This window comes from Amphibalanus amphitrite, unplaced genomic scaffold (assembly GCF_019059575.1).
Source record: "Amphibalanus amphitrite isolate SeventyFive unplaced genomic scaffold, NRLGWU_Aamphi_draft 000018F_arrow, whole genome shotgun sequence".
NCBI lineage: Eukaryota > Metazoa > Arthropoda > Thecostraca > Balanomorpha > Balanidae > Amphibalanus > Amphibalanus amphitrite.
In genome coordinates, this window is record NW_024881514.1 from 1,007,527 (window position 1) to 1,032,864 (window position 25,338).

At 46.2% G+C, this 25,338-nt stretch overlaps 1 protein-coding gene across 1 annotated transcript in view; it reads right to left on the reverse strand.

Annotated features, from left to right (window-relative positions):
* The window catches only part of LOC122388089 (neuronal acetylcholine receptor subunit alpha-10-like), a 63,005-nt gene that overhangs the window by 7,004 nt on the left and 30,663 nt on the right, over positions 1-25,338 (reverse strand). The window contains exons 5-8 of the mRNA XM_043378875.1: positions 24,561-24,741; positions 22,211-22,317; positions 20,947-21,194; positions 11,616-11,748 (exon numbers count right to left, since the gene is read on the reverse strand). Coding sequence (XP_043234810.1) covers positions 11,616-11,748; positions 20,947-21,194; positions 22,211-22,317; positions 24,561-24,741 — 669 coding nt within the window. The remainder of the gene's footprint in view (positions 1-11,615; positions 11,749-20,946; positions 21,195-22,210; positions 22,318-24,560; positions 24,742-25,338) is intronic.

A 25,338-nucleotide genomic window follows, 5' to 3' on the forward strand; every position in this document is an offset into this window, starting at 1 on the left:
TTATCATACACTTTTGTTGTCCAGAATGGTTGCACTATTGTTTGGTATCATATTATTCCATGTAAATATGGTAGGGTAACGTCCGACCAACATGTTACCAGATTTGAAGCTGTTACGTTACCTAAGTTCCTGTTTTTTACTGGCGTGGTGAATGTCACCTGGATTTTGTTTTGAGGTGCAGACCTAGTAACTCTGACTACATGGGTTTGAAGCTATTATCTATTCTGTTTTTACTGGCCTGGTGAATGGCGACTGATGTTGTCCGTGGATGGCACTGAAACAAATTTTGAGTGTCATGTACAGTGTTTTAATACAATGCTGAGGGCTGAAAGTTGTCTTGTTTTGAGTGGTGAAAGTTCAGGATATGCCAGCCACCATGGTGGGTCAGAGTTAAAGGGACCCTCCCACCTTAACATTAGATTTGAGTTGAGATAGCCAAAATGGGGTCCCTGGCTCACAATTCCCGGTTTCGGCACTCACAACATCGAGAAATGCCTTAAATCGGAAATATTGAATTTCAAAATTGCAGCATTTTGATTCAGAGGGGCTAATGCTTAGGAATACCCCTCTGAATGTGTGACGTCAGCGCAAATATCTAACGATTTTTAAATGTTTGACTAAAACATTTTGTAGCACGCGGTGGTATATGCTATTTGCGCGCAACGTCTGCCGCAAACGCCGCACTTCTAAAATAAAGTCGCTAGAAACAGCGGAGACCCCAAAAAAGTAAACAAAAGTAAAAGTCTAATATCTTGAAAACCGGTGAATATTTTTCGGTGAAATTTGGTAGATATTCGTTTTCGCTCTTTCTGAACCGAGCGACATCACTTTCATGCCAATTCATAAACTTTTTTGAAGGTGGGAGGGTCCCTTTAATGTGTTGCAGTCAGTTCGGCTTCGGCAAGCACACGGATGGGCATACGCATCAAGACCTGCTCTGCCATACTTTCAGCCAATTTTACCTAGGTAAGTCTTTTCTTTTTTCTGCCAAAAGCTATGACATTGTGAATTTCAGTGCTGTGGCCTGTGTGTAGCTTTCAGGAAAGCAATTCTAAATAAAGCTATGATAAAGTGAAAAATCAGCAATGCAGCCCTCTATTACATTTTCTACAACATCTTACTTGTTCCTTGCATGGAGAGAAAAATGCAATGTTATGAATTCGTTTATTCACATAATTTGACAAGCATGCAGTTACCTGCTACTATCACTGCACAAAACAGAGCAGAAAATATCAGTTGATCAAACACAAGACACAACAGAAGTTTACAACATAGGGCTGCAGAACCCTGCTTCCTCCCACCACAGTTGATGCCATTTCCTAGCCTGGCTTGATGTGAGCACTGAAAAGCTGCTTTGTCTAATTACAGCTCACTACCATTCAACTTAAACTACTCTCTTTAAAGTAAGAGTGAGAGCGTTCAGTGTTAATAGCAGCTGGACAGACGACAGACAACAAACATCTTGACAAACCAACCAGTATTTAATTTGGCTAATGATTTATGTGCTTGTTGTATCATGGCCAAACTACTTTAACAGCAATAATCCCTGTTTCATCTTGATCTTGCTTTTATTTCCATTTGAACTCAGATCTTGAAGCAATCATCTAGTGATATCAGATACTGGCATGGGTGGAGCTTTTCCAGGAAAGTTGGTGGGGCAAAACGTTGTCAAACCTACAATGTCCGATTGTTCAGTTAGATAAAATAAAACAATAAATCAATCCTTTTCATTACGGAGATAATATTTTGCATTACAAAGACATTTTAAAGCCCCTCAATGCGAAAAACATTGGTTTGCTGAGCAGTAAAGTCCTGCAAATTGGCTTAAGTTGGTGGGGCAAAACTCTTATTGGTGGGGCAAAATGGCAAGTTGGTGGGGCAGCCGCCCCACCAAGTGAATAGGAAGCTCCGCCCCTGGATACTGGCTTCTGTTTCTCTTGAAAGCAAGTTAAAACAACAATGATAAACTAAGGCAGGAGATGTGAGTTGTGGCAGTAGATTTTTGATTCAACATATGTCAACCTTATATTGCTTGAGACCTCTGTGACAGACAAACAAATATTTATAGTTTTTTGATAGTTTGGATTCTTGGCTTGATTTAGCAGATCAGCTGTGAACCTTGACTTTGAAATCACATAAATGTCATGGTACCCGAACGAATCCTCGCATGACATTTCTTCGTAGCACAATTTTTCGTCCGCATTTCTTCGTCTACAAATCTTCGTCGAGGCATTTATTTGTCCCTCAATGCTTACTCTTGCATATATTTGCGTTGAAGAAGAAATGCGAGCCGATTTTCATATACCCTGATGCGAGACAAAGTAATGCGATACGAATAAATGCCCTGACGAAGATTTGCAGACGAAGAATTGCGATACGAAGAAATGCCATAAGAAGAATTGTCCTGGAATCCTTTATTGGCCATCATATATTGACCTTGATAAGATAAACGCATCATTCGCGCAATATTTGTCGCACTTTGATACCAAACTATTGCTTCCAAATGCCGACGTAAAGAAAACCTTTATGTGACGTCATAGAAACAGCGGAGTTCCCAAAAAGTAAACAAAAATAAAAGTCTTATATCTCGAAAACGGGTGAATATTTTCCGGTAAAATTTGGTAGATGTTCATTTTCGCTCTTTGTGATTCACGCTACATCACTTTTATGCCAATTCATTAACTTTTTTGAAGGTGGGAGGGTCCCTTTAACCCATTAATGCCGGAATTTTTATTTTTTGATTCTTTAGTTGTCCTTAACAATTGTTAGCCACACGGGTCCCAGTAAGAAAACTGTGCAAGCTTAAAAAAATTGTTCCATCGGTTCTCAAGTTATAGGTATGGGTCATAAATGACCCAACCGGCATTGGCATAGTCACAAATAAGGAGTTATCACGAAAACCGATTTAGCTAGATACCTTATTGTGTATACTGTATAGCGGTCTCAGCCAAACAATATTAAGAGGCACTGCATTGCAATGCTTTGCAACGTCTCATTGACGAGGCCGTTGGTGCCGCTGGCAGGCCTGTGGTGCCCCTGTTAGGCCTCTGGTGCTCCAGAGGGGACACCATAGGCCTGACGGGCCTGTGGTGTCCCTGGAAGGACTGTGGTGCCCCTGGGCCCTGACAAGCCTGAGGTGCCCCTGACAGGCTTGTACACTGTAAAAAAAGTTTAGCATTTGGGGTACTAACGGCTGCTATTCGTAGCACCTTTTAGCGTCAAAAGAACCCTACGACGTATTTACAAAGAAGCATGGTGCTAATACTGTGCTAATGATAGCTAACATTCCCATCAAATGTTATAAGTTTAGATCACCTATTCTTCTACTGAGCTTAACGTCTACTTCTGCTAGTACCCAGTCCATCAGTGAGTGCTCTTTCAAGCTGGATTTCTAATTAGAACCATTTTAAGTGTTTTAGAAGTTGGTAACGCTGAATATGGTGCTTACGTTAGTATCACAATAGAACCGGACATGCTTACAGAGGAAACAAATTTGAAATTGGCGCCAAAGAAAGTAGCTAAGCCCTGCTTTACAAATCTCTGGGAGTCTTATCACCAGCCCTTTAGCACGTTTTGACGGCGCAGAGCGATATGCGCATGCGCGTGCCAGCTGTTTCCGGCCACGTGTTGCGCCATTTTAGTGGAGTCCGTTGGTCGTGGTGGGAGTGTGTGCACGTGCTCCGGTATATGAAGTGAAATAAAGTGAAGTGAAGTGCTCCGGGCACATGCCACCGAGTGATAGCTCTGGAATGATAGCTTAAATCAGCTATTATCGGTGGAATCCGTCGTGCGTGGCATGGGAGTGCGTGCCCCTGCTCCGGGAGGCAGTGAGGTGGAGGGAAGTGCAGTGCAGCAGTGCAGTGAAGTGAAGTGAAGTGCTCCGGGGCCGGGTGGTACATGAGCATTTGCCACCGACACATGCCACCGACACCGACGTTGATCGATTTTGGTGAGTCTGACACGTTGTATCTTTTGACATTATCTTATATTGTTTAAGTGCTTCATATTCCGACTTTGGCAAATCGCGCTTCTTGGTCTGAAGGAAAGTTGTGTTGTTTGCGAAAATAGCTCCCAACAGAAAAAAAAATCTTGGAACTGATCCAGTTTTTTTTTTTGCTCCAGGCATGGGGCCTGGTCAGTTCTTCCGTCGACTACCACTTACAATGGAGGACAACCGACAACAACACGGGGTCTCCGGTTCCGTCTATCACTAAACGCCGTCTGGTCGTGGATGAGGTCGAACTTATGGCCATGAACGGAACGTCGGTTCAACGACCCCCCCCCCGCCTCCCCCAGTCGATCTCGCGTTAATCGTCGGTCACTGCGAGTGTGCAGGTATATGAGCGACCTTTCGTTATTTCCCGTGCGTTTGTTTGTGTATATATTTACATTTGTTTTTCATGCAGATGATATGAAGTGTTAATAAATGTTCCATCATTATTTTTTAATTTTATAATGTGTTGGGTGCTTGAAAGATGCACTTACACGGGAATATTGCAGAATGCAAAAACACAATCATTGAGACTTGTAGTTACCTATCACTTATCTAGGATATAACCTTTTTTGCACGTCTTTTCAGCCTTACACAATTTCCTTTTTGGTAATTGATTAGTCCTTTTTGCAGTAACTAGTGAAAGTATGTGCTGCTAAAGAAAGCAGTTTTTGCGAACTTTTCATGCAGCAGCTTTAACTATAGCATAGATATTCTACTTTCAGCCCCAATGCTTTCGTTAGCATTATTCTACTTGTCGTGGGGTAACAATAGCGCTAAAACGGTTCATATGTGAGTACGGAAGGTACTAACTGCATGCTATTCTTAGCACCTTTTAAAGTTTAGCACCGCTAGGGTACTGAAAATTGGTCTAGCAGGTGTAGGGTACTACATTTAGTACACGGGTGCTAAACAAACATGGGTACTTATATTAGCACCTTGATACTAAACTAGATCTCAGTTAAGTACGAATAAAATGCTTAGCTTAGCACCGCTAGGGTACTGAAAATTAGTCAATTGAAAAGTACCTCTATGGTGCTAAACTTTTTTTTACAGTGTAGAGCCCCTGACAGGTCTGTGGTGCCATTGCTAGGTTTGTGGTGCCCCTGGCAGGCCTGTGGTGCCCCTGGCGAGCCTGTGGTGCTCCTGCTAGGCCGCTGGTGCCCCTGGATCCTGGCAGGACTGTGGTGCCCCTGACAAGCCTGAAGTGCTCCTGACAGGCCCGTGGAGCCCTTTACAAGCCCAAGGTGCACGTGCGAGGCTGGTGGTGCCCCCGTGAGGTCGATGGTGCCCCTGGCAGGCCTCTGGCTGGTACCCCTGGCAGGTCTGTGGTGCCCCCTGACAGACCTGTGGTGCTCTTGCTAAGCCGATGGTGCTCCTGCAGGCCTGTGGTGCCCCTAACAAGCCTGTGGTACCCCTGACAGGCCCGTGGTGCCCCTCGGCCGGCCGAGTCGCCGGCCCGCCCCGCGTCACGGCCCCGGACAACCGGTCCGCTCATGATATCCCAACATCGCAACACTAGGCCTGTGGTGCCCCTAATAGGTCGGTGGTGCCCCCGGGTCCCAGGGGAGGTCATGAGTGACCCATATGACCCCCTCCTTTGGATCTGCCACTGTGATCTGATCACAACCCCCAGAAATAAATAATCGTAAAATCATCAATTGCTTCCCTTGTATTCAACACACGAGAAAACTGACAACCATGGGCGTAACTTCGTATGTAGTTGGTATGGAGAGCTCCACACCAACTTGAAAGTTGGTGTGGATTTTCCACACCAACTTTAAGTGGTGACACTTCTCATGCACTTTTGAGTAAAAAAAAAACAGCAAAATATGATTCAAGGCCAGAAGAAATCAGTATGGGTTTTTCATGGTCCACAAAGGCGGATAATTGGGGGAGGGGAAGGGGTATGGGAATGCTCGAGCACCCCCTGAGCCAAAAAAAAATGCACCCCTCACTGGCAGAAGCACCCCAAAATCTGCAAGTCTTGAGTCTACACAAAATATTTCACATTCAAGTTAAAGAAAAATGTCCAAAAAGCATGTCACTTTTAATCAGCAGTAAGCAATAACTGTATGAAGCATTTAATGTAAGCATGCACCCACTAGATATCACAGTTACACAAAATGCATGATGAAAATGATTATTATTAATCAAGCCTTTATCATTGTCCAACTGCCCTAGTTTTTATTTGTAAAAGAATTAGTTTTTTTTTACCCGCTCTGGTGTCATCCCCAGCCTGAAAAACAGCAGTATTCGACGAGATGTGGGGAATAAGTTAGCAATTTTTGAACAAACCTGACATTCAGCAGGGCACAATTACCTTCTCCATGTGCTTTGGCTCTACGATTTTTTTTTAATAAGAATTATGTATTGTTGGTTTGACGGCTGTAGCACATGTGCATAAGTGGCCTGCGCCATAATCGTTGCAATAGCGCAATGATACCTAATTTGTTGTTCCCGCCATATGAAAGTTTTCCTTCATCAGGAAAAGACCATTTTCATGCATTTGGTATTTGGTATTTTTTTTTTGTAAAAGCTGGCAGTGGCTTCATTTTGACTTTATTTACTTGCCTTTTTGTGATATATTACATTTATAAAAGTGAATAATTTTTATTTATAAGATAATGTTGTCTAAACATTGCAGAAACGTGCGTGCTCGTCAATCTAGCAGTGGATTGATATTCGCGAATCTTCTGCTGGTAGACACAAGACCAGCATTCACGGTTTCCGAATGTGCCGCTTTTGGTATGAAATAAAAGTTAGCCTATTTTGTTTAGAAATTGTGTCCGAATGGTTGAATGGGTGGGTTTGGGCCAAGACTGATTTAGACCAGACCAATTTTAGCCCTTCCCACTCCAAATTCGGTCAAAATTTTGATATAATATGCAAGGAAAACTTTTCACATCCACTCTCTGAGACAATGCATGGTCTTCAGGACGGTGCAAGCATGGTCTCCATCCTGCGGAAACCACTGCTGTTTGATGGTGTCGGCACAGCTGCGCTGCGGCGAGCGGAAGAACCACTGGAGGATCCTCGACCACCTCTCTTGGTTTATCGTCACAGAATTTCCGCTATCGTCCTCAGGACCTCGAAGGACAGGGAGCCAAGATATGCATGCCCTGTACGCACATTACACTTTTTTCTGGCGTTTTGCCGGTTGCGACGAAACTAGAGTTCAGAGATAGGGCAAGATGATAGGGTCTTCTTAGGGCCGAAAACTGAGCGGTATTTACGCTTTGTTCCAATGACGGACCCTCTCTTCGAGTCGAAATTCGACCACTTCAGTTTTCTGCTTACCTAGTGTTCGGTGTAGTCATCATCAAAAAGAGATGATGATGTAGTCATCAAACTATGAATGAGTTCAGGGATAGGGCAAGATGATAGGGTCTTCTTAGGGCCAAAACTGAGCGGTATTTACGCTTTATTCCAATGACGGACCCTCTCTTCGAGTCGAAATTCGACCACTTCAGTTTTCTGCTTACCTATGTAGGTACTGTTCGGTGTAGTCATCATCTCTTCCTCGCAACATCATCATCATGACGACTACATCATCATCTCTTTCATCTTACATCATTCATCATCATCCTTCCTCGCTGCATGAATGTTGGGAGGCGTCACCCCCTCGGCTCTTAAGTTGGGGGCAATCGCCCTCGCTCCCCCCCCCCCTGTTCCCGGGTCTATGAGCTGATTGGCAAGGCGATAAACGAGCTGATTGGCGTTTCCACCCGAGCTTGAGCATGATAGGGACTGTTCCAGTGGTTGCTCAAACCTTCTCTAAGCTCTTATAGCCAGTGCAGGCTTTCAATACCATTAGCGTCGCCACGGGGGGGGGGGGGGCAAGCGGGGCAGTTTGCCTCCCCCAATCTCCGACCGAGTACCCCCTGAGATGGATGCAGATCCGATGAGATTTTGGAGTTGGCAAAAAATGGGGGTAGTTTTCGAGAATGGCTGTAAACTCCACACCAACTTTGAAAACGTTTCTACACCCATGCTGACAACACTATTGCCGGCTGGGTCATTTATGACCCAAGGATATTTATCGAGGAAAAAAAGTTATCCGATTGCGACAAGAAGGGCAAAAATATACATCATGTCTTTTTCAGGCAAATTTAGATGCCAGGTGGACGATCATTCAATAGATAGTAAAGTGCAAACATAACATAATATTACTTTTTGGGACGGCGCGCCATTGCCAGTGACCGGCGGCTGTGCAGTCCCGTCGTCTTTGGCTCCAGAAACTTCAGTGGACGAGCTCACACGAGTTTTATGCGGCTCCGACGCTCGTCGCTGAACCCACAAATCCAACAAAACACACGCACAAGTTCCTCAAAGTGCCACTTGCCTCCATTTAGAAAAAAATGTTAAGATGTTGCTTTTGGGTCATATATGACCCAAGCGGCATTAATGGGTTAAGCGTTACTAGGAAGCACAGTCGATCGCCTGGAGATACACTGTGCCGCACGACACCAGCGGTATAAGAATGTCAAGCTACCGATAGATGGCAGGGGAGACGAGCGCCTGAAGATATACTGTGCCGCACGACACCAGCGGTATAAGAATGTCAAGCTACCGATAGATGGCAGGGGAGACGAGCGCCTGAAGATATACTGTGCCGCACGACGCCAGTGGTATTAGAATGTCAAGCTGCCGATAGATGGCAGAGGAGTCGAGCGCCTGAAGATATACTGTGCCGCACGACACTAGCGGTATTCGAGTGTCAAGCTGCCGATAGATGGCAGGGGAGTCGAGCGCCTGAAGATATACTGTGCCGCACGACACTAGCGGTATTCGAGTGTCAAGCTGCCGATAGATGGCAGGGGAGTCGAGCGCCTGAAGACATACTGTGCCGCACGACACTAGCGGTGTTTGGGCGCGCGTTTAGTGCCCTGGGCGCGCGGTGAGCGTCACGTTATTCGTGAATCAAACAACAAACAGCATCTCTAGCTTATCAGTTATCTATAACCAAGGAAGAATACAAAGTAACGACGGAAAGACAGTCCGTCCGTTGGAAGACAGAGGCAAAGACAATCTTTAGAAATAGGCGTATAAAGCGCATTTACTCAGTGCAGGCAGCACAAGCCTCTAATCAGAGGTCGACCTTGGGCCGAGTTAAGCGAGGAGCTGACCGCAATCAGCGAAACAATTTCATGAAATGCGGCGGCGCAAATGAAGTGGAAGTTAAGATAAATGAGAGGAGTTGGCTCTGAGGATAATAGCAGTGCCAAAAACAGACACACTGACGACGCGGTCGGGGCGGTTCAACATGCAGATGGGCGAACACAAATGCATAAAAGAATATTCGAATATCAGGACTTATGCAGCTAATGCGTTCGTTATGCCTATCTTATGCGTCATGATGCGTGTTTATGAAAGCAAACACACACTTATGGATTTTTCAAAAAGCAAAAATTTTAGAAATAATGGGGTTTTCAAATAATTATGTCTAGAAATGTAGGTGTCGACGGAGCAACATTTCTTATAGCCTTTGCAAAAACAGTGAGGAACCACAATATAATAATGCACATTGAAGCTCAAACAACATTCGCTATAACTTTACATGTTAAGACCTTTCCACTTATTTCGACATGGCGCCTGCAACAGAGGCAGACGTGGATATTAATAAGGGTGCGCGCTGTTTGAGCGTCCTAAACGGTACGTTTAATTAAATCCGTCCCTTGTCACATTACAGCACACCACCTCGGCCGCTGTTCCCATACACTATTGTCTCTGGTGGCAATCTCCTTATGGCTCAGTTTGTTACCAACGTGCAGCTGCTCCCAGACAGGTCTTATGGATTTAGTAGATAATAACTTAGACTATCTCGTTTAAAGTTTAAAGAAGGAAGTTACATGATGTCAAAAACAAATGCGTCCCTGAAGTCCTAACAATTTTATCAACATATTTGCATCGTTCTTTTAACCCGCGCCCTGATGGGGGGGGCCATTTTGGCCCCCCCCCCCTGTGGTTTTTCTTAAATAGCGAGAAAACGGCGGCGCGCAGCGCCGCCAAATTTTGGGTACCTTACTGGACATCAATTTGACACCTTCACACAAAATTTCAAGTCACAGGTCACCTCAGGTCAGGAGTTATTGAGGTCAAACTGAGGTCATGTTCGAGTAAAAATGAGCAAAAAACATGACATCTTGAAACGCTCACCAATTCTACAGTTAACAAGCAATTTTAAAGTTCTTTATGTGGTTGTGTAGAGAAAAGGCGGCGCTACAAAACTGCTATCTCGGATTTTCGAAATTTTTGGATTTTGACCCCCAAAAATCAAAAAAATTGATTTTTTTAGAAAAACTCAAAATATTTAAAAAAAATTTTCGAATTTCAAAAAAAAACGGAATATATGTGATAGTCCCTGCGCTCTTCGATATACATACCAAATTTTAGATCGATACCTCTTTTTTTGGCCAAGTTATAGCGAAAAAACTGTTAAAAATTGATGACGTCAAATTTTTGAACTCAATTTTTAGCAATTCTAGACCTCGTAGCGCAAAACGGAGACCACCATTGAACTCCCCGTGACGAGCTGCATCGAATCGATACCCATTTTATGCAAAGATATCAACTTTGAAATTTGACCTAATTTGACCTGACCTTGACCTGACCTTGACCTGACCTTGACCAAAACGTGACCTAAGCTGGCCCTAAAGTCTGTCTGACCCACATAATCGCATTTGTCATGTAAAATGGACCATAAAACATGTATCACACGACACTTTCATATTGTGACCCCCCAGTGACCTGACCTCTGTGACCTGACCTGGTATCAGTGACCTCAAATAGCAAAATATGTGTTTGAAGAACATTTCCCCATCGATGATTTTCAATGAAATGCATTTTACACGATTTTACAACGCATTTCTTGAAATGCCTGTAAACGGTGAAAATTCGACCTTTGACCTGACCTGTGACGTCATCGGTTTGACCGAGGTCAATGAAATTGGGTCACAAGGTAGTTCCCCGTTGGGGCTATCCAACACCGTTTACCGCTTGTCGCTATGTTGCGTGGTTCTCGAGATCTGAGGGGGGGGCCAAAATGGCCCCCCCCCCCATCAGACCGCGTTGCTCGGCAGACCCCATCTGGGCGCGGGTTAATTAATTCCATCCCCTCTCTCCCTGCCCCTCTCTCCTTTTCTCTCACAGCTCTCAATAACAAAGCACAGGCCTCTTTGCTCTTTCCCCTCCGGAATGGAAGGAGACCCTGTCTATGGAGCGGGCCGCCGACAATGCTGTCATTTTCCCCTGTAGGTATCAGAGAAACGAGCTCTGTCAGTTCTCGTCAAGTGCTACCAGCGGAGGCCGTCCTCATTGTCTTCATAGTTCATAGGCCGAGCACGAGAGTTCTCCACCGCCTCCGGAGGATAGTTCGGCGGCGTCATGAAAAGTACGAGCTGAAAGGCGGCCATATCAGCGACCGGGCTGAGTGGACGCTGCATTTTAGCAGAGAGACTGGATGTTAAGTCATGTATAAGATAGGTATGAGAGTGCTATCCGCAGTTGACAGAACTGGTGGGGCAGTTGGCAAGCCATCCGTTCGGGGTTCAGACGGAGCCGGGTTGGATTCCCGGCGTCGGAGTTCGGCGAGTCTCCGTGACGAGCCCGACCCTACACCCACCTTCCAAGCACAAGTCGGCGCATCCAGTGGGGCACCTCCTTTTTGCCGGGCCCGCGGTAGTGCAGGTTCAGCACCACCACGGTCATGATGATGGACACGCTGGTGATGGCCATCACAGCCGTCAGGTAGATCCCTGCCGGCGAGCAGTGGATTGAGTCAGCTCAGCGAGCATGGGCTGCGGGCGACGGCGACTGGTGGGGGAATATCAATTCAACAGGTTCAATAGGCTGAGCGAAACATGGCCACGAGTTCACGACGATGTTAATAAGTTTTAAAGCAAATGTCAATTGAGACTGAGGAGTGGGGAGATCCCAATCGATTCCTCTACGACGATGACTGCCAAAAAAGTAATGTGGTGTGTAGTCTACAAAAGCTGCTTTAAGTCAGAGCAACGAAAAAAGAAAAAGACACTGCTATTGACCGATGCAATTCAAAAAGCATTTATACCATCGGCATATGGAACAAGTAGGTGAGTCAATGACTCTTCCTAAATGAACGTTCCTTTTATTCCCTTTTAACCCTATTCCTGGCGGGGGGGCCTCAGGAGCCCCCCTCCCTGAGGTTTTTTGGTTATTTCTCCCAAACGCGTTGAGCTAGGAAGCTCAAATTTTCTGACTTTTCCTAAAAGGCTTCTACGCAACATGTCTGAAAATTTTGAGTTGATCTGACCTCAGGTCAGGTCACCAGAGGCGGTTTGGTGACCCTTCCTCAGAAAAGTTTACAATCACGCCAGAGCTAGAGTTTTTGACCGATCAATTTCTTCTCTTCAGGGTTTAGTTAGGGTACCAGTATGTGCAATTTGTATATCTCGGAATTTTGATATCGGTGACCTAAGGTCAGGTCAATTTCGCGACCTCCCCATTATAAGTCAATGGGGGAAAAATCAACTCCCTGTTTTTACCACTAAAACGGGTCGGAATGGCCCCATATACCATACATGACTTCATATACGATCAACCTTCACTACCTTGAGGTCTGTTTTGCTGTTGGGCAGCTGTGAGGTCATGTGACGTCATCAAAGGTCACCAAAGGTTTTTGGCCAATAACTCCGTACAGGAACAAGATACAGACGCGTGGATGGTCTCATTGTGTTCAGCTCGTCAAGACGCATCGAATGATATACATGATGACCTCGAGGTCACGTGACCTGAGGTCAACCTTTGACCTTGACCTTTCGAGGTCAACATATATATCATTCGATGCGGATTGACGAGAGGATCACGATGATGCCCTTAGTTTGTTCCTATCTTGACTAATTCGAAAGTTATTCGAGAAAAACTCTCTCCATATCTAGCGCCGCCATTTTGACTTTTTCGACCCCTGTGACGTCATCTTTGACCTGACCTGAAAATGACCTTAGTAAAAATTGTAGATCTTGGCCGTGCGTATCCGATGCCGTTTACCGCTTGTCGCTATCTTGCTTCGTTCTCGAGATCTCAGGGGGGGCCGAATCGGCCCCCCCCCCCCCCCGCCAGTTTCTTGTCCCGGCGGAGCCCGCCAGGAATAGGGTTAATATCCGTCCATTCCCACAGTCACAAAAGGCGTCCGTTCCCTGGCACTGGTTTTCAATAAACCCAGTCGTATTACCAGCACCACAGTCACGCATGTAGAGCCGGAAATGCTGGCGCCTACTTGGACACGTCCCGTGCCAAAGGCGACAGGGCTCGGCTCGGCCAATGGCACACGCAGTCACTGGGTCAGGGTACGTGGCATTGCAGGGGTTCGTTCTGAACAAAAGTGGTCTTGACCAAAAAGTGTGATATGCATTGTAACAAAATATTCAAAAATGTGTTTCTTATTTTGTTGGCTAAGCAGCATTTATAAAACACACACATATTGTTGATTATTTCGACATCAAGATGTAAAGATATTCTATCAATCGAAATATAGATAACATGATTCATGCTATTTATGGTCGAAGCTTTAATTGCTGGTGAAGTCTGCATTACTTAGGAATGAAAGACTAACCCGCAGAAGTTGCAGCGCTTTGTGTAGCAAACGGATACTCATGGACGCAAGAGGTTCCGACAGCATGTTCAGTTGGGCATTTCAATAGAGTGTTATATTGCCACGTTTTACATTGCAGATTGTCGAGACTTAATATTTTTATATGACGTCTCTTTGTTTGCTACTCTATGCCTGATATGAGCCACCTTTGAGCTCGTAATTCAACAAAATGCGAAAACTATCTGCGAAACTGCCCAGTTCGACCATTCTTCATCCCATTCCAAGATATAGTGACAGCCAGTCTCTGGCTTCGATACGGCTCCTGACAGCTAATAAATAAATTTAATTGGATGACAGAAATTTAAACAGCCATCCAAACATCAGGCTATTGGGATTAACACAGGACCGTATGCTGGATGTCCAGCGCCGCTGAATGAGCTTTCGATATAGGTTGTCGGAGGCAAAGTTATGGAAGTGATATCTCACCGCATTTGTCTCAATGATTCAAAAGAGTGGAACGCCTATTGGCTGAACTGGTATGTTCATTGCTCATGTATTTCATTGGCCTATAGAATGTGCCATTAAGCGGCCATCTGCAGGCATCCGATGCACAAAGCACATGAATGGCGAGAAGAGCAAATTAAATATCAGGTAAAAATATCGCTAAAATGTTCGATGCTTGGCTTTCATAAATATACTCTGTATCGCGGCAATGTCTTAGCATTGTTACAATTCTATAAAAGCAAAAAAAAAAGTTTTAGTACTTCATTTGGAAGCCAAAGCTGGTGTCCCCATTCCACTCTGATGTTTATCTAACCATTCCCTGACCCGTTGTCCCGTGGCCCGTCTCCCGCCACTCTCTGACCCGTGTCAAGGCCACCTCGTGACCCGTGTCGTTACCCCTGACCCGTGTATAACTACCCCCTGTCCCGTGTCGTTACCCCCTGACCCGTGTCGTTACCCCCTGACCGGTGTATAACTACCCCCTGACCCGTGTCGTTGTCCCGTGATCCGTCTCCTGCTACTCCCTGACCCGTGTCTAACTACCCCCTGACCCGTGCCCGCCCTGGTCTCCGGTCGGTCGCCGCCCGCGCCACATCCATTAGTGACCCCGCCGACCCGGTCCGACACCCTCCCCACACCCCGCTGCTGACGGTGGCGGCACGGACACGTCTCCATTCCCTCAGATGGGCGGCCGTAACCACACCAGTTACGACCAGTGATGCGCGATGTGGCGTCCTCGCGACCCTCGTGGATGTTTTATGACGCTGACAGTGAATCAAAGCCCGCAGTTCGAGGTCCACCGATCAGTGTGCGTGTGAACGTCAGAGGTTCCATCGGATATCGGTTTACAATGCTTGACAGTAAAATCTGTCACGACTGAAGGTCAAATGGGCATCAGCAGCTCAATTTCTGAGCACAATAGCGCCGACACAGGAACATTTCCGATTTTTGCGATTGAATTTATCATAGCTAGTCTGGTGGGAAATTCTGCAGTAAAATGGTATTTAGAGGCCAAGTTCGAGAGCAATCAAAGTTACTTTCAGAAATGGCGAAGAAATTGGCAATACAAATACAAACTTGGCAGTAAAATACGACACATATAAATTTCCCGCACGACATGAAATCTCATGAGCCCAATGTGAGTTAAATTTCCCTAGCCAGTGATTTGTCAACCGTAACGGCACACATGTATTTATGACTAATCCGAACCCACAGTAGAAATCAAATTGCTTTAAAATATTTCATTAGGTGTACAAGCTATGGCAGAGGCAACGAAATGGTGCTTGTGTCGATGGGTGTGATCACTAATTCAATAACGAATTTCGAATTCAAAAGCATCGAATTTAGCATTCCATTTCAAAATGTCACATAGGTTCTGTGTGTTAATTATCACTCACAAAATCATGCTCTTTTCCTATACGACGGGTTTCGTTTTTTTCGACCACGTGCTTAACAGGGTAATATTTTTAGACCACTGGACCATTTGGCTTTACTAAGCTTCGTCGGCTGAAACACCGTGGGACCCGGCGAAATAACACTGTTCTGCGGTTCACTTATCGCAATGGTCTAGGAGAAAACTGCGCTGTCGACACGGTTTTAGTAAAGACCTCCGTGGCTTATACAACTTTGGTAATATCGCCGCCGAGCCTCAGCCGGGAAGCGGGAGGAAGGGCACCGAGTTGACGATTCTAACCTTCAGCAAGATAAATTTGGCAGAATAAAATGGTGGCAGGTGTTATATTAACCCTCTCATGTGTAGGGAGGGTCGGATGGATCCCCCATGTTTTTTTTTCGCAAATAACTCGCGCAAAAAGTGGCCGATCGCAACGAAACTTTCAGTACTCTCGGGTAAACCGATTTTACACTTACTCTGAAAATTTCATGACCCTGACCCAAGTGACCGTTGACCTGTGAACTATTTCTCGAGGCCATGTTTGGCCGGAATCGAGATTCGGCGTATATCGGCTCGCATTAGCCGCGCGTTTGCAAGCTTTTTGTGGTTTCAAACGTTCAAACATGTGATTTGATGTTGCTCCCATGCAATAGGGTGGATGTCAAGATCACCTGAAGGTCAGGTCAGGTCATTGACCTTTGGTGACCTCGGTTCACTTTTTCCAGCTTTACATGTTTCTAAGCTAGTTTTTGGAGCTGAATTTGAATTTAGAAACCATTTGAACATTTCCGAAGTAGTTTTGGTGCCTTCATAACATGTTACGAAGCTGTCAGAGGCGGTTGACACGTATTACGAATACCCGTCACAGCCCCTACCGGTTGACCTGACCTGACCTGACCCGACCTTGTCTAAATACTTAAAGACATCATCTGTGACAAAAATAACACGATATTCGTGATCAGCACCCCGAAAACCCCATAGCAGCCACACTTTACGACTTTCATTGGCCTGACCTGGAAGGACAACCAATGACCTAGGACCTTAACCCGTGCCCCAGTGGCGGTCTCAGCCAACTTCGCCCTAGTGGGGGGGGGGGGGGGGGCATATGTTACCACCCGCCTCTAACTCAAAAACTAAGAGGGCTAAAAAGACGCGGTAAAAAGCAGTCGATAGCTCTCAATGCGTACGTTTGAAAGTATTTCAGTCATTTTTCATCTTGGAGCAATATTGGGGTCACTGGAGGTCATCAAAGGTCAAAATTTGCCCAATGTCATTATACTTTTCAGAAAACATGCATTTATCTCAGGAACTATGATAGCTAGAAAGACGCATGGAAAGCAATCGATAGCTTATGAACTCTTCTTTTGATAAGGTCATCATCAAAATTGACCTCAGGTCAACGGTTTAGCCTCCCGAGGGCAAAAACTAAAAAAATAGCTGTTTTTTCGCAAAGTGTTTTTCGACAATAACTTTTGACTAAAAAAAAACACGACATTTCTATTGCCAGAATCGTGTTCCTCTCGACAAGACGCGTCGAATGAACTATAATTTGACCTTGAAAGGTCAACTTGAAAATTTGACCTCAGGTCAAGGTCATGACCTGACCGAAAAAGGTCATGTTGCATATCAATCGATGCGTCTCAACAAGATAAACACAATGAGACCATCCCCAGCGTCCTATCTCTTTCCAATCGAGAGTTATTGGCAAAAATCTGTTTGTAGCCTCAAATGACCTCGGATGACCTTTCTAGAGGCTAATTGCAAAAAAGACACCTTGGTCGTCACGGGTGGTCCAAATCATTGTAATTCTGAAATATTTGGACTGTTCCTATGCGTACACACGGATCTAGAGGCATTTTCATTTTTCTCCATTGACTTATAATGGTAAGGTCACGCCACTGACCTGACCTTAGGTCACGGATATAAAAAATCCGAGATATACAAATTGTAGGCACCCATAACATCATGCAATTCACCAAGTTTTAAACCTTTCTGACAAACACTGCAGGCTGGACATGATTGCAAACTTTTTTTAGGCCTGGTCAGTTAACTTGACCTGGTGACCTGACCTGACATGACCTGGGGTCAAAAATTTCACACATTGTCCAAAATTGATGTACATACAAAAAGCTATATGCTAAGCGGCACGGCGCTACGCGCCGCGGTTTTTATTTATAAGCAAAAAACGCGACAGGGTGGTAACATGCCCCCCCCCCCCCACTGGGGCGAAGGTTAACATTGGGTATCATCGGCTTTCTCTCGCCACTGGCAACACGCTCGTTTTTCCGCGAAGCTCTACGTCCATCAGGGGCCAAACGGCAAGCGGTGTCCAACCGACCCCCCCTTCCCCCTACACGTTAGAAGCTGGCAAACGCTGCACACATGCGAGGGTTAAGGACACTACCTCCCACCACCTAGATTCAATTTATTTTGGTTTGTGGCTCCCTTTACGTCAAGGGTAATTTGATCTGAAATACGACTCGACACCCACTTTTGGCATATCGCGAGAGCATGTAATAATCAAAGGACGTTGGGCTGTTCATCGGAGCCCTTTCTACAATAGCGTGAAAGTGCAATCGGCTTAGAACACAACAAAGACGTAGTCACTTCAAAGTTATATGTTACTTATTCGCACAAGATTGTAAGACCTTACAACGATATAATTATGGAACATGACCAAGAACAGGATGCGGATGAAACAGGATATCTGAGCATCCTATTCGCATCGACTCATTTGCATCCGACAGTGCCGGGCCCTGGAACATGAGCATTGCACAATACCAAAGTGAGACGACATGAGGCATGAATATTTTAACCTAAACAGCTTAACCAGTCCGGATAGGCAGCTCAAGGTAGGAACTTTACTGTTGATACAAGTTCTGAAGGATAGCACCGTCAACTCCTGATAGACTAAATTAACGCCAAAAAATTGGATATTGTGCGAGCCGTGCATTGAACGTAGCTGTCGCATTTTCAAAGCCTGGCGTTTTGCTGGTCCCCATTTTATGGTTTTTATCACATCGATCGATATCCTAGGAATGAAATGGCATAGCGTGTAGCAAGCAACCCGAGGTTATTGGCATATATTGACACCAAAATGATTTAAGTAACTAAAGAGGCATGTCCAATCACATTCTCTATACCTTCTGGGATTCCTGTCATGAATCATGATGACACTAAATTACATAACTATGGCATTAATTGTGTGCTCATATTTCGGCGACTTTCATCTAATGGCTTTGCTCCCAGATCAGTTCGGGCCCTATCTGGATCGTCAAGTAATGGCACTTTCCTCGGCTCAAATTTTCGTACGCTGTGCCTCAACTATGAGAGAAATTAAAGACGTCGCGCAGGCGTGCGTAGCCATCTTATATGTGAGAGGCATGCCACATTGACATACCCGATATGCGATACTGCGAACCTATAGAACTGAACAAAATCCCAGCAGCCATTCCGTGGATTTCCCGGATCTGCCCCAAAAGCTTGGCTTACCCCGAACGATCACGATGGGAATTTTAAGCATGTTTGAACGATCTGGCTGGAGTGGACTGCTTCGCGGGACGACTCTCACGGCACCATTTCTATAGTTAGCCCTGAAACTGACCCTGTGCCGTGGCGCTGAACACCGTGGGCGGACCACTGAGCTGCAGCGGCCGACCCAGCTCCGATCGGAGCGGCCACCCGCTCAGACATTCATGAGCCCTATCTCATCGACCATGAGATCCGTGAGTCACGGTGCCAGATGATGCATCGGTACTGATTACGCGATGATTTAACGGCGCATTGGTCTACCATCTGGACACAAATGAGGCGCAGCGTAGGCTGACGAACACGATTGGAAATCAGGATTATGGAGGAAGGCGCCGCGCCGGAGGCTGGCGCGAGGGGCCCACTTGGCCTACAAACTTTGGTAATAATTCTAGCCAAAGGAGCCGTTGGAGTTAGTGGATACTTGTGCGATCGGTAGCAGTTCAGACTGTCGACAGTTATAGGCGACTGGGAAGTTGGAAGCCATAATCTCTGACGCCCGACAGACCGCGCTCCAAAGGCATAAAGACGCCCGACGTCGACATTTACTGAAAGACGGGAAGTGTTATTTTTCCCGAGATGAAGGTAAATACTAAAACGTTTCTTTCCTATAAAACCAGGAGAATGTAATTTGAAGCATGTTACTAATTGATTTTTTCAAGTGGATGTAATGTGTCATTAACGAAATGTTAAAGAATGTTATTGATAATGTCATACCATTTTATAAGCACACAATGCCGCGTAGCTCAACTGTTTCTGCATGTTTTTGTCGCCTCGCAGGCCGGGACGGTTCCGTCTGCCCGCGGCCGTTCGGGCGTTCGCCGCCGCCGCGCAGTCGACTGCCGCTCTCCCAGCAGCAGCAGCGGCCTGCCCAGCCGGCCGTGGCTCCATCCATCGGCCCCAACTGCCGGCCAGTCTGACACCGGCGTCACACCAACAGCGTGTATCTCTCGGCTGCGTCACTCAGCCGGCCCGGGCGGAGATGGCTCTCAGAAAATACCGCCGCCGGCGCTGTCACCGACTACTCGGCCGGCCGCCCTGAATCGACCCCGGCCGGCCGGCCGCGACACCGTGTTCCCAATGTCGTGATCTGGGGTCTAAAAGCGTCCCTGTGTCCGGAGATGTAGAGCTGCTGTCCTGTTGGACAGTGCCCGGCGCGCCCGCGATACAAAGATAAGTAATGCAGCTATCAACTCCAGCCTCCGTATAGTTTTCCTATCAATTTTCCACTCAGCCATAAAACGCAGCTAGATTCTGTTGGAGGCTTTTAACCAGCCACGCTCCGATGATTTAAGGCTAGCGCTGTTTTCGGCTTGAAGGCGATATGTTGTAAAGGTGACAAAATGATGAAGGGCACGCGTAAAGAATTGAAGGTTATTTCCTACGTTTTGCGCCCGACAGTGCGCGAAGCCAACAAAGGCCCCGACAACATTAGTCTGCGATCGACTGTGCACCGAAGCGCGTGGGAAGCTGACAGGATAATACCGTGGCGATCAGCATCAGACCAAGAACTTCTGAGCAAGAACGTTAATATCCAGCACGCGCACAAGACAGGGCTTCGAGGGAAGAACGGGAAAATCTCTACATGAGTCCGCATAAACGCTATCCCATGAACAAATGAATTACGGATGCAGTGACGCAACCTACACAATTTGTAGCTCGACGCAACTCAGCGACCCAATGAAGCGCTCGACTAACACTGATGTAGACCAGATCTCCGAACTCAGGGACCCAGTTTAAGTATTCATGGTCGTCGAACGAGGTCACCATCAATTTCTCCGAGTCAGCATCTCTAACTGAGCTGTCATCTTCAATCTCGATTTGTGGCTCTGAAAACAACCCGTCAGTCACCAATGGAAACGGCCCGCCCCGGAATAAAACGTAAAGGGAATAGAATAAAACAAATTAAATCAGAACAGAAAACGGGACGATAATGTCTGTTCGACCAGAGTCACTCACCTATGAGCGGAACGCTGTCGGAGGTCTCTGGCATCTTCTCGGCGATGGCCAGCATGAAGACGCTGAAGGCGAGCAGCACCGTGACGCCGAGGCCGATCTTCTCTCCGCTCTCGGGCGGCATGCAGAACACCAGCAGCGTCAGCACCGACATCATCATGCACGGCAGCACGATGTTGTACATGTAGAACAGCGTCTTCCGCCGGATGATTAGAGTGATTGTGACGTCAGGGAACGGCTCCGGACAGCAGCTGTGACGTCAGAACGGGTGACGTCAGATGTGTCACACGAACGGAGGAACACTGAACATCGACTGAGCTCAGATAATGGCGTAGTCAGACATTAAATGTGATATATCGAACGACCGTGGAAGTGAAGGCAGAGTTCGATGTTTGATGGCTTGGCGAGATAAAACATCAGCGGTGAGTGCTGGCCTGCGAAAATAAAATCCGTTTACAAAACGGATACATATTTATGAGGCGAGTCGCCTGTTGCAGGTTCAAACAGAAGAACTTGGATATTTCAAACAAGTTCTTGGGTGAGTTTTGAACAACAAAAACGAATATATCTTAGCAAGCAATAAACAAGGGATAGGTACTGTTAGTTCTTTGCATAGTGAACAGCGATCAAAAATCGGAAAAACATGCTCTTTATTTATTTTAGCTTATTGCCTTTAATGGCTCAGTGACTTCATTAATTGAATGTTGACAACTTATAATTATTCTACAACATACTTTATCTATGTCATGAAGTTATTTGTGTGTGGCTATTTCAAATTAGTCGCTCTGCAATGGCATTGACCTGAGCGCTGAGATGACATATTTTTACCAAGCCCTTTAAAAGACATTTTGAAAAACGACTTGTTGAAGAATATAATATATATTGACGAAAATGAATATCACTAAGAGTTGGTAGCAGACTGCTCAAAGAGACAGCTGAAGTTATGGACACATAAGAAAGATCAATTCGTACAACATTTTTTTTTTTTTGCTTTGCAGAATACATTAGGCCCGCTCAAACAAGCTCATCAGTTTCGTTGGTTAAACGTTAAATTTCAATCCGGAACTAATCCAAATGTTATAAGCGTGAGCACAACATCCGGCATTAAGACAGATTGCGCGATATTCCCAGAATCCTGCAGGTCTTCCCGGCTGATATTTCAACTCTGATTTAGCTGCAGCGTGTTCTCTGCAGCAGTGGAGGGGAATCCTCCAGCGCGGCGCTGCTCTGAGGCCAGTGTCTGTGTCAGACGATGCCCGGAGCTCACCTGTAGTAGACGACGTTTCTGTTGATGCGCGCCTCCAGCAGCTCCCACTCGCCGTTAGGGATGTAGTTGGTCAGGTCCACCTGCTCCGTTCGGTTAGTCACGTCCACCTGCACACACACAGGGCGCCAGTGTCTCAGGGTAAGCTCAGCGGGTCACCAGTGGCAACACGGACTCACCGCGAACTTAGCTGAAATTCGATAGGTCACGGCACTGATAAATTGAGTTCGCTCGTTAGTAAATCGCCAGCGTATAAGGTCATGCAAGCAAATGGCGCGACAAGTTGATATAAAGCAACCATCTGAGCTGTAACTGCAAATAGGCAGCGGGGTTCGATTCGCAGCGTATCGCGACCGCAATAGGCGTGGGTGTTACTGATTAGCGAATGCGCTGCTGTTACGACGAAGTTAGTTAGAGTTACCAGAAAATATGTACGTACACACTACACATCAGCGTCTCATGAGGAGAAAAGACGCAAATAAATATGATGTGCAGCTTTGTTGCATAAACTTATAAAATAAGCTTTGTTCGATTAGGACATTGTGCGAGGGCTTGTTATGCAAAAAAATAACAAATATTGTTACTCAGAGTCATACAGTGAGGTCATACAGCGCATGCAGGCCAGGAGATATGAGATGACCACGCCATTATGTAGCCCAGATCGCCTTGACAAGTAATGTCACTGATATTTCCAATTCTCAGAAAATACACTATGAATATATCAGCAGAGAAAAACATCCATCATTGAGTGACACTGGATACAGGGCTGGCTCATAGGTCACATTTTCTTTACATTTCTCCGCAGAATAAGGCACTGGAGATCATTTGGATCGGACAGATTGACTGCGAGGCAGGCCTCATCGGAAGTCGGCACATCATGCTGCCAGCATATTTTCGCAACGGCCTGCTGCTGCGCGAAAAGCAATAAGACAGAGCAACGGAAACGGCCGCTCACTCTGAAGAGCAAAACAGATCGGTCTCCTTTGAAAACGCGTTCAGAGAATATTATTCAAGCGGCTTTGTGCTCCCTGTATGGCGGAGGCGAGTCTTCCGGCGAGCAGGCCGCCTCTAATGGCGCCGACTGCTGCTGCAATGGATGAGGGAGAGAGAGAGGGAGATAGGGGAGAGAGGAGTCGTGCTGAGATGTTACAACACTGTCCAGTGTCCACGCCGGGCGGCCGTCAGACAGCGGCTGGCGTATTTGGCGGCCCGGTCCGGCCAAGGTCGATCCGTTTATCAGGATCGCGACATGGACAGATCAATGGGCCATCTCATTCCGAACAGTGGTGGTCCGGCAGAGCCGCTGGATGGGCGCGGCACTGAACCGACAGAAATGTACCTTTTGTGTCACTGAAACTAACACAGCGACGTCGAGCGTCGGGCGCCGTCCAGTGTTAACGCAGAGACGACGGAGGTTTTATATCGAAACGGCGATGGAGCTGAACTGCACAATAGCATCATCCAGTTGGATTAAAGTGGGCAAACTGTCACTAAATAAAAGCAGGTCAAGCACATGAGGAGAACAGAGATAAGGATCGACGATGGTAGTGGATGTTCCAGAATTTCTGGTGGCATCAGAATATACCTGAGCAACAGCTTGAAGAAAAAGCTTGCTCCGCGCAAGGGATGTTGTTTGTTGTTTGATGTCGTTTGTTTTAAAAAGGAACTTATTACCAGTCTCAAAGAAAAAAGTCAATCATTCAGCAATGAAGTGTTTTGCTTTAGAGCAAAGATGACGAGCTGAGCTGAAAAAATTGATTATTTGGAGTCTTGCCAATACATCAAACTTCGTTATGCATTCATTTAAGAGAGAAACGTAAATGTTTCTCATTTAACTTGAAATTGAATGAGATATTTTCAAGTCTGCACTTTTCTCAACACCAATTTGCCCTTCCCTCTAAAAAGCCCCGTTTGGCCGTGTCTGACCCAGAGCACCCCATCGGCGTTAGCGCCTCATCAGAAATTCATTGAAATGTGGAAATCGTCACATTACTGGCATCCTACAGCCGACCTCCAAGTGTTTTGCATTAAGGAGGAACGAAAATTTGCATAGCTTTAGCACCCTAAAGTGACCTTAAAATTAACCTTTCGTTACTGTATAGCTAGTGGTGCATTTTGATATAAACATCATTAGGTACAAATTAAGATGAATGAATGGGTGGAGCTACAATTATGCGGACCGCAGTATGCTATGACGGCGTGCGAGCCCAGCAATCGATATCACTGTTCATAGATGGCGCTGGTTCCGCGCGCCTGAAGGTAGGCTGTACCGCAACGCGCGCTTCTACTGCCCGCCCGCGGAAGTGGCCGTCATCGGTCTGACTGCGGAGATCCTGATCGAGCGGCACCTCACCTGGAAGCCGTTGTAGGTCCAGCTGCCCAGTTTGAGGATGCACGTCTGGTCGTCGAACGGGAAGTAGGTGACATCCACGGCGCACGTGGACCGAAACTTGGTGGGCGGCGGCCAGAACACGCGCCCGTTGTGATGGACCATCGCCTTGCTGTTCATGTAGCCGCGTGTGTAGTCGTCGGCACTGCAATAGCAGGAGAGCAGGTGACCAATTTAAGCATTGACAATGCGAGATGAATAGTTAGTTTGAACAAGGCTACGTTGAGGACAAAAATGAATTTGAAGTCAGATTTCTGTTTGCACTGGAATGGCTTGATTTCTGCTTAAATTGTACAATTCCAACCTTCTGAATATTTCATTTGTCATCAACTACACGTAGAATGTAATACCTCCTCCACGGTCGAGGAACATAAAAGGCTTCCTGGTGTTTTCCTGAGCGCAGGAAATTATCCCACTTTGTAGATGCCGCACTTCGCAGAACTACTCGCTAGAGCGTGGCAAAGTTCCGAACAGCGATGCATCAGAGGACACTCACAAACAACGCGTCTAATTCTATTATTTACTGAGCGTCCCAGCTCAAATTTTATCTCTTCCATTTGCATTTCAATCGATGGTGAGCTTCTCAGCGCTCCTTAGCACATTGAGAGCGAGCTGTCAGCTCCAGACGGATCTGCCCCTCTCCCCTCCCGGCCCGTTCGGCAGAGACAAGTGACACAAGCAGCATGTCCTTCCCCGGGTGTTCTTTGTTTCTCGCGGCCGAGTCGGACAATGGCCCTGTCAC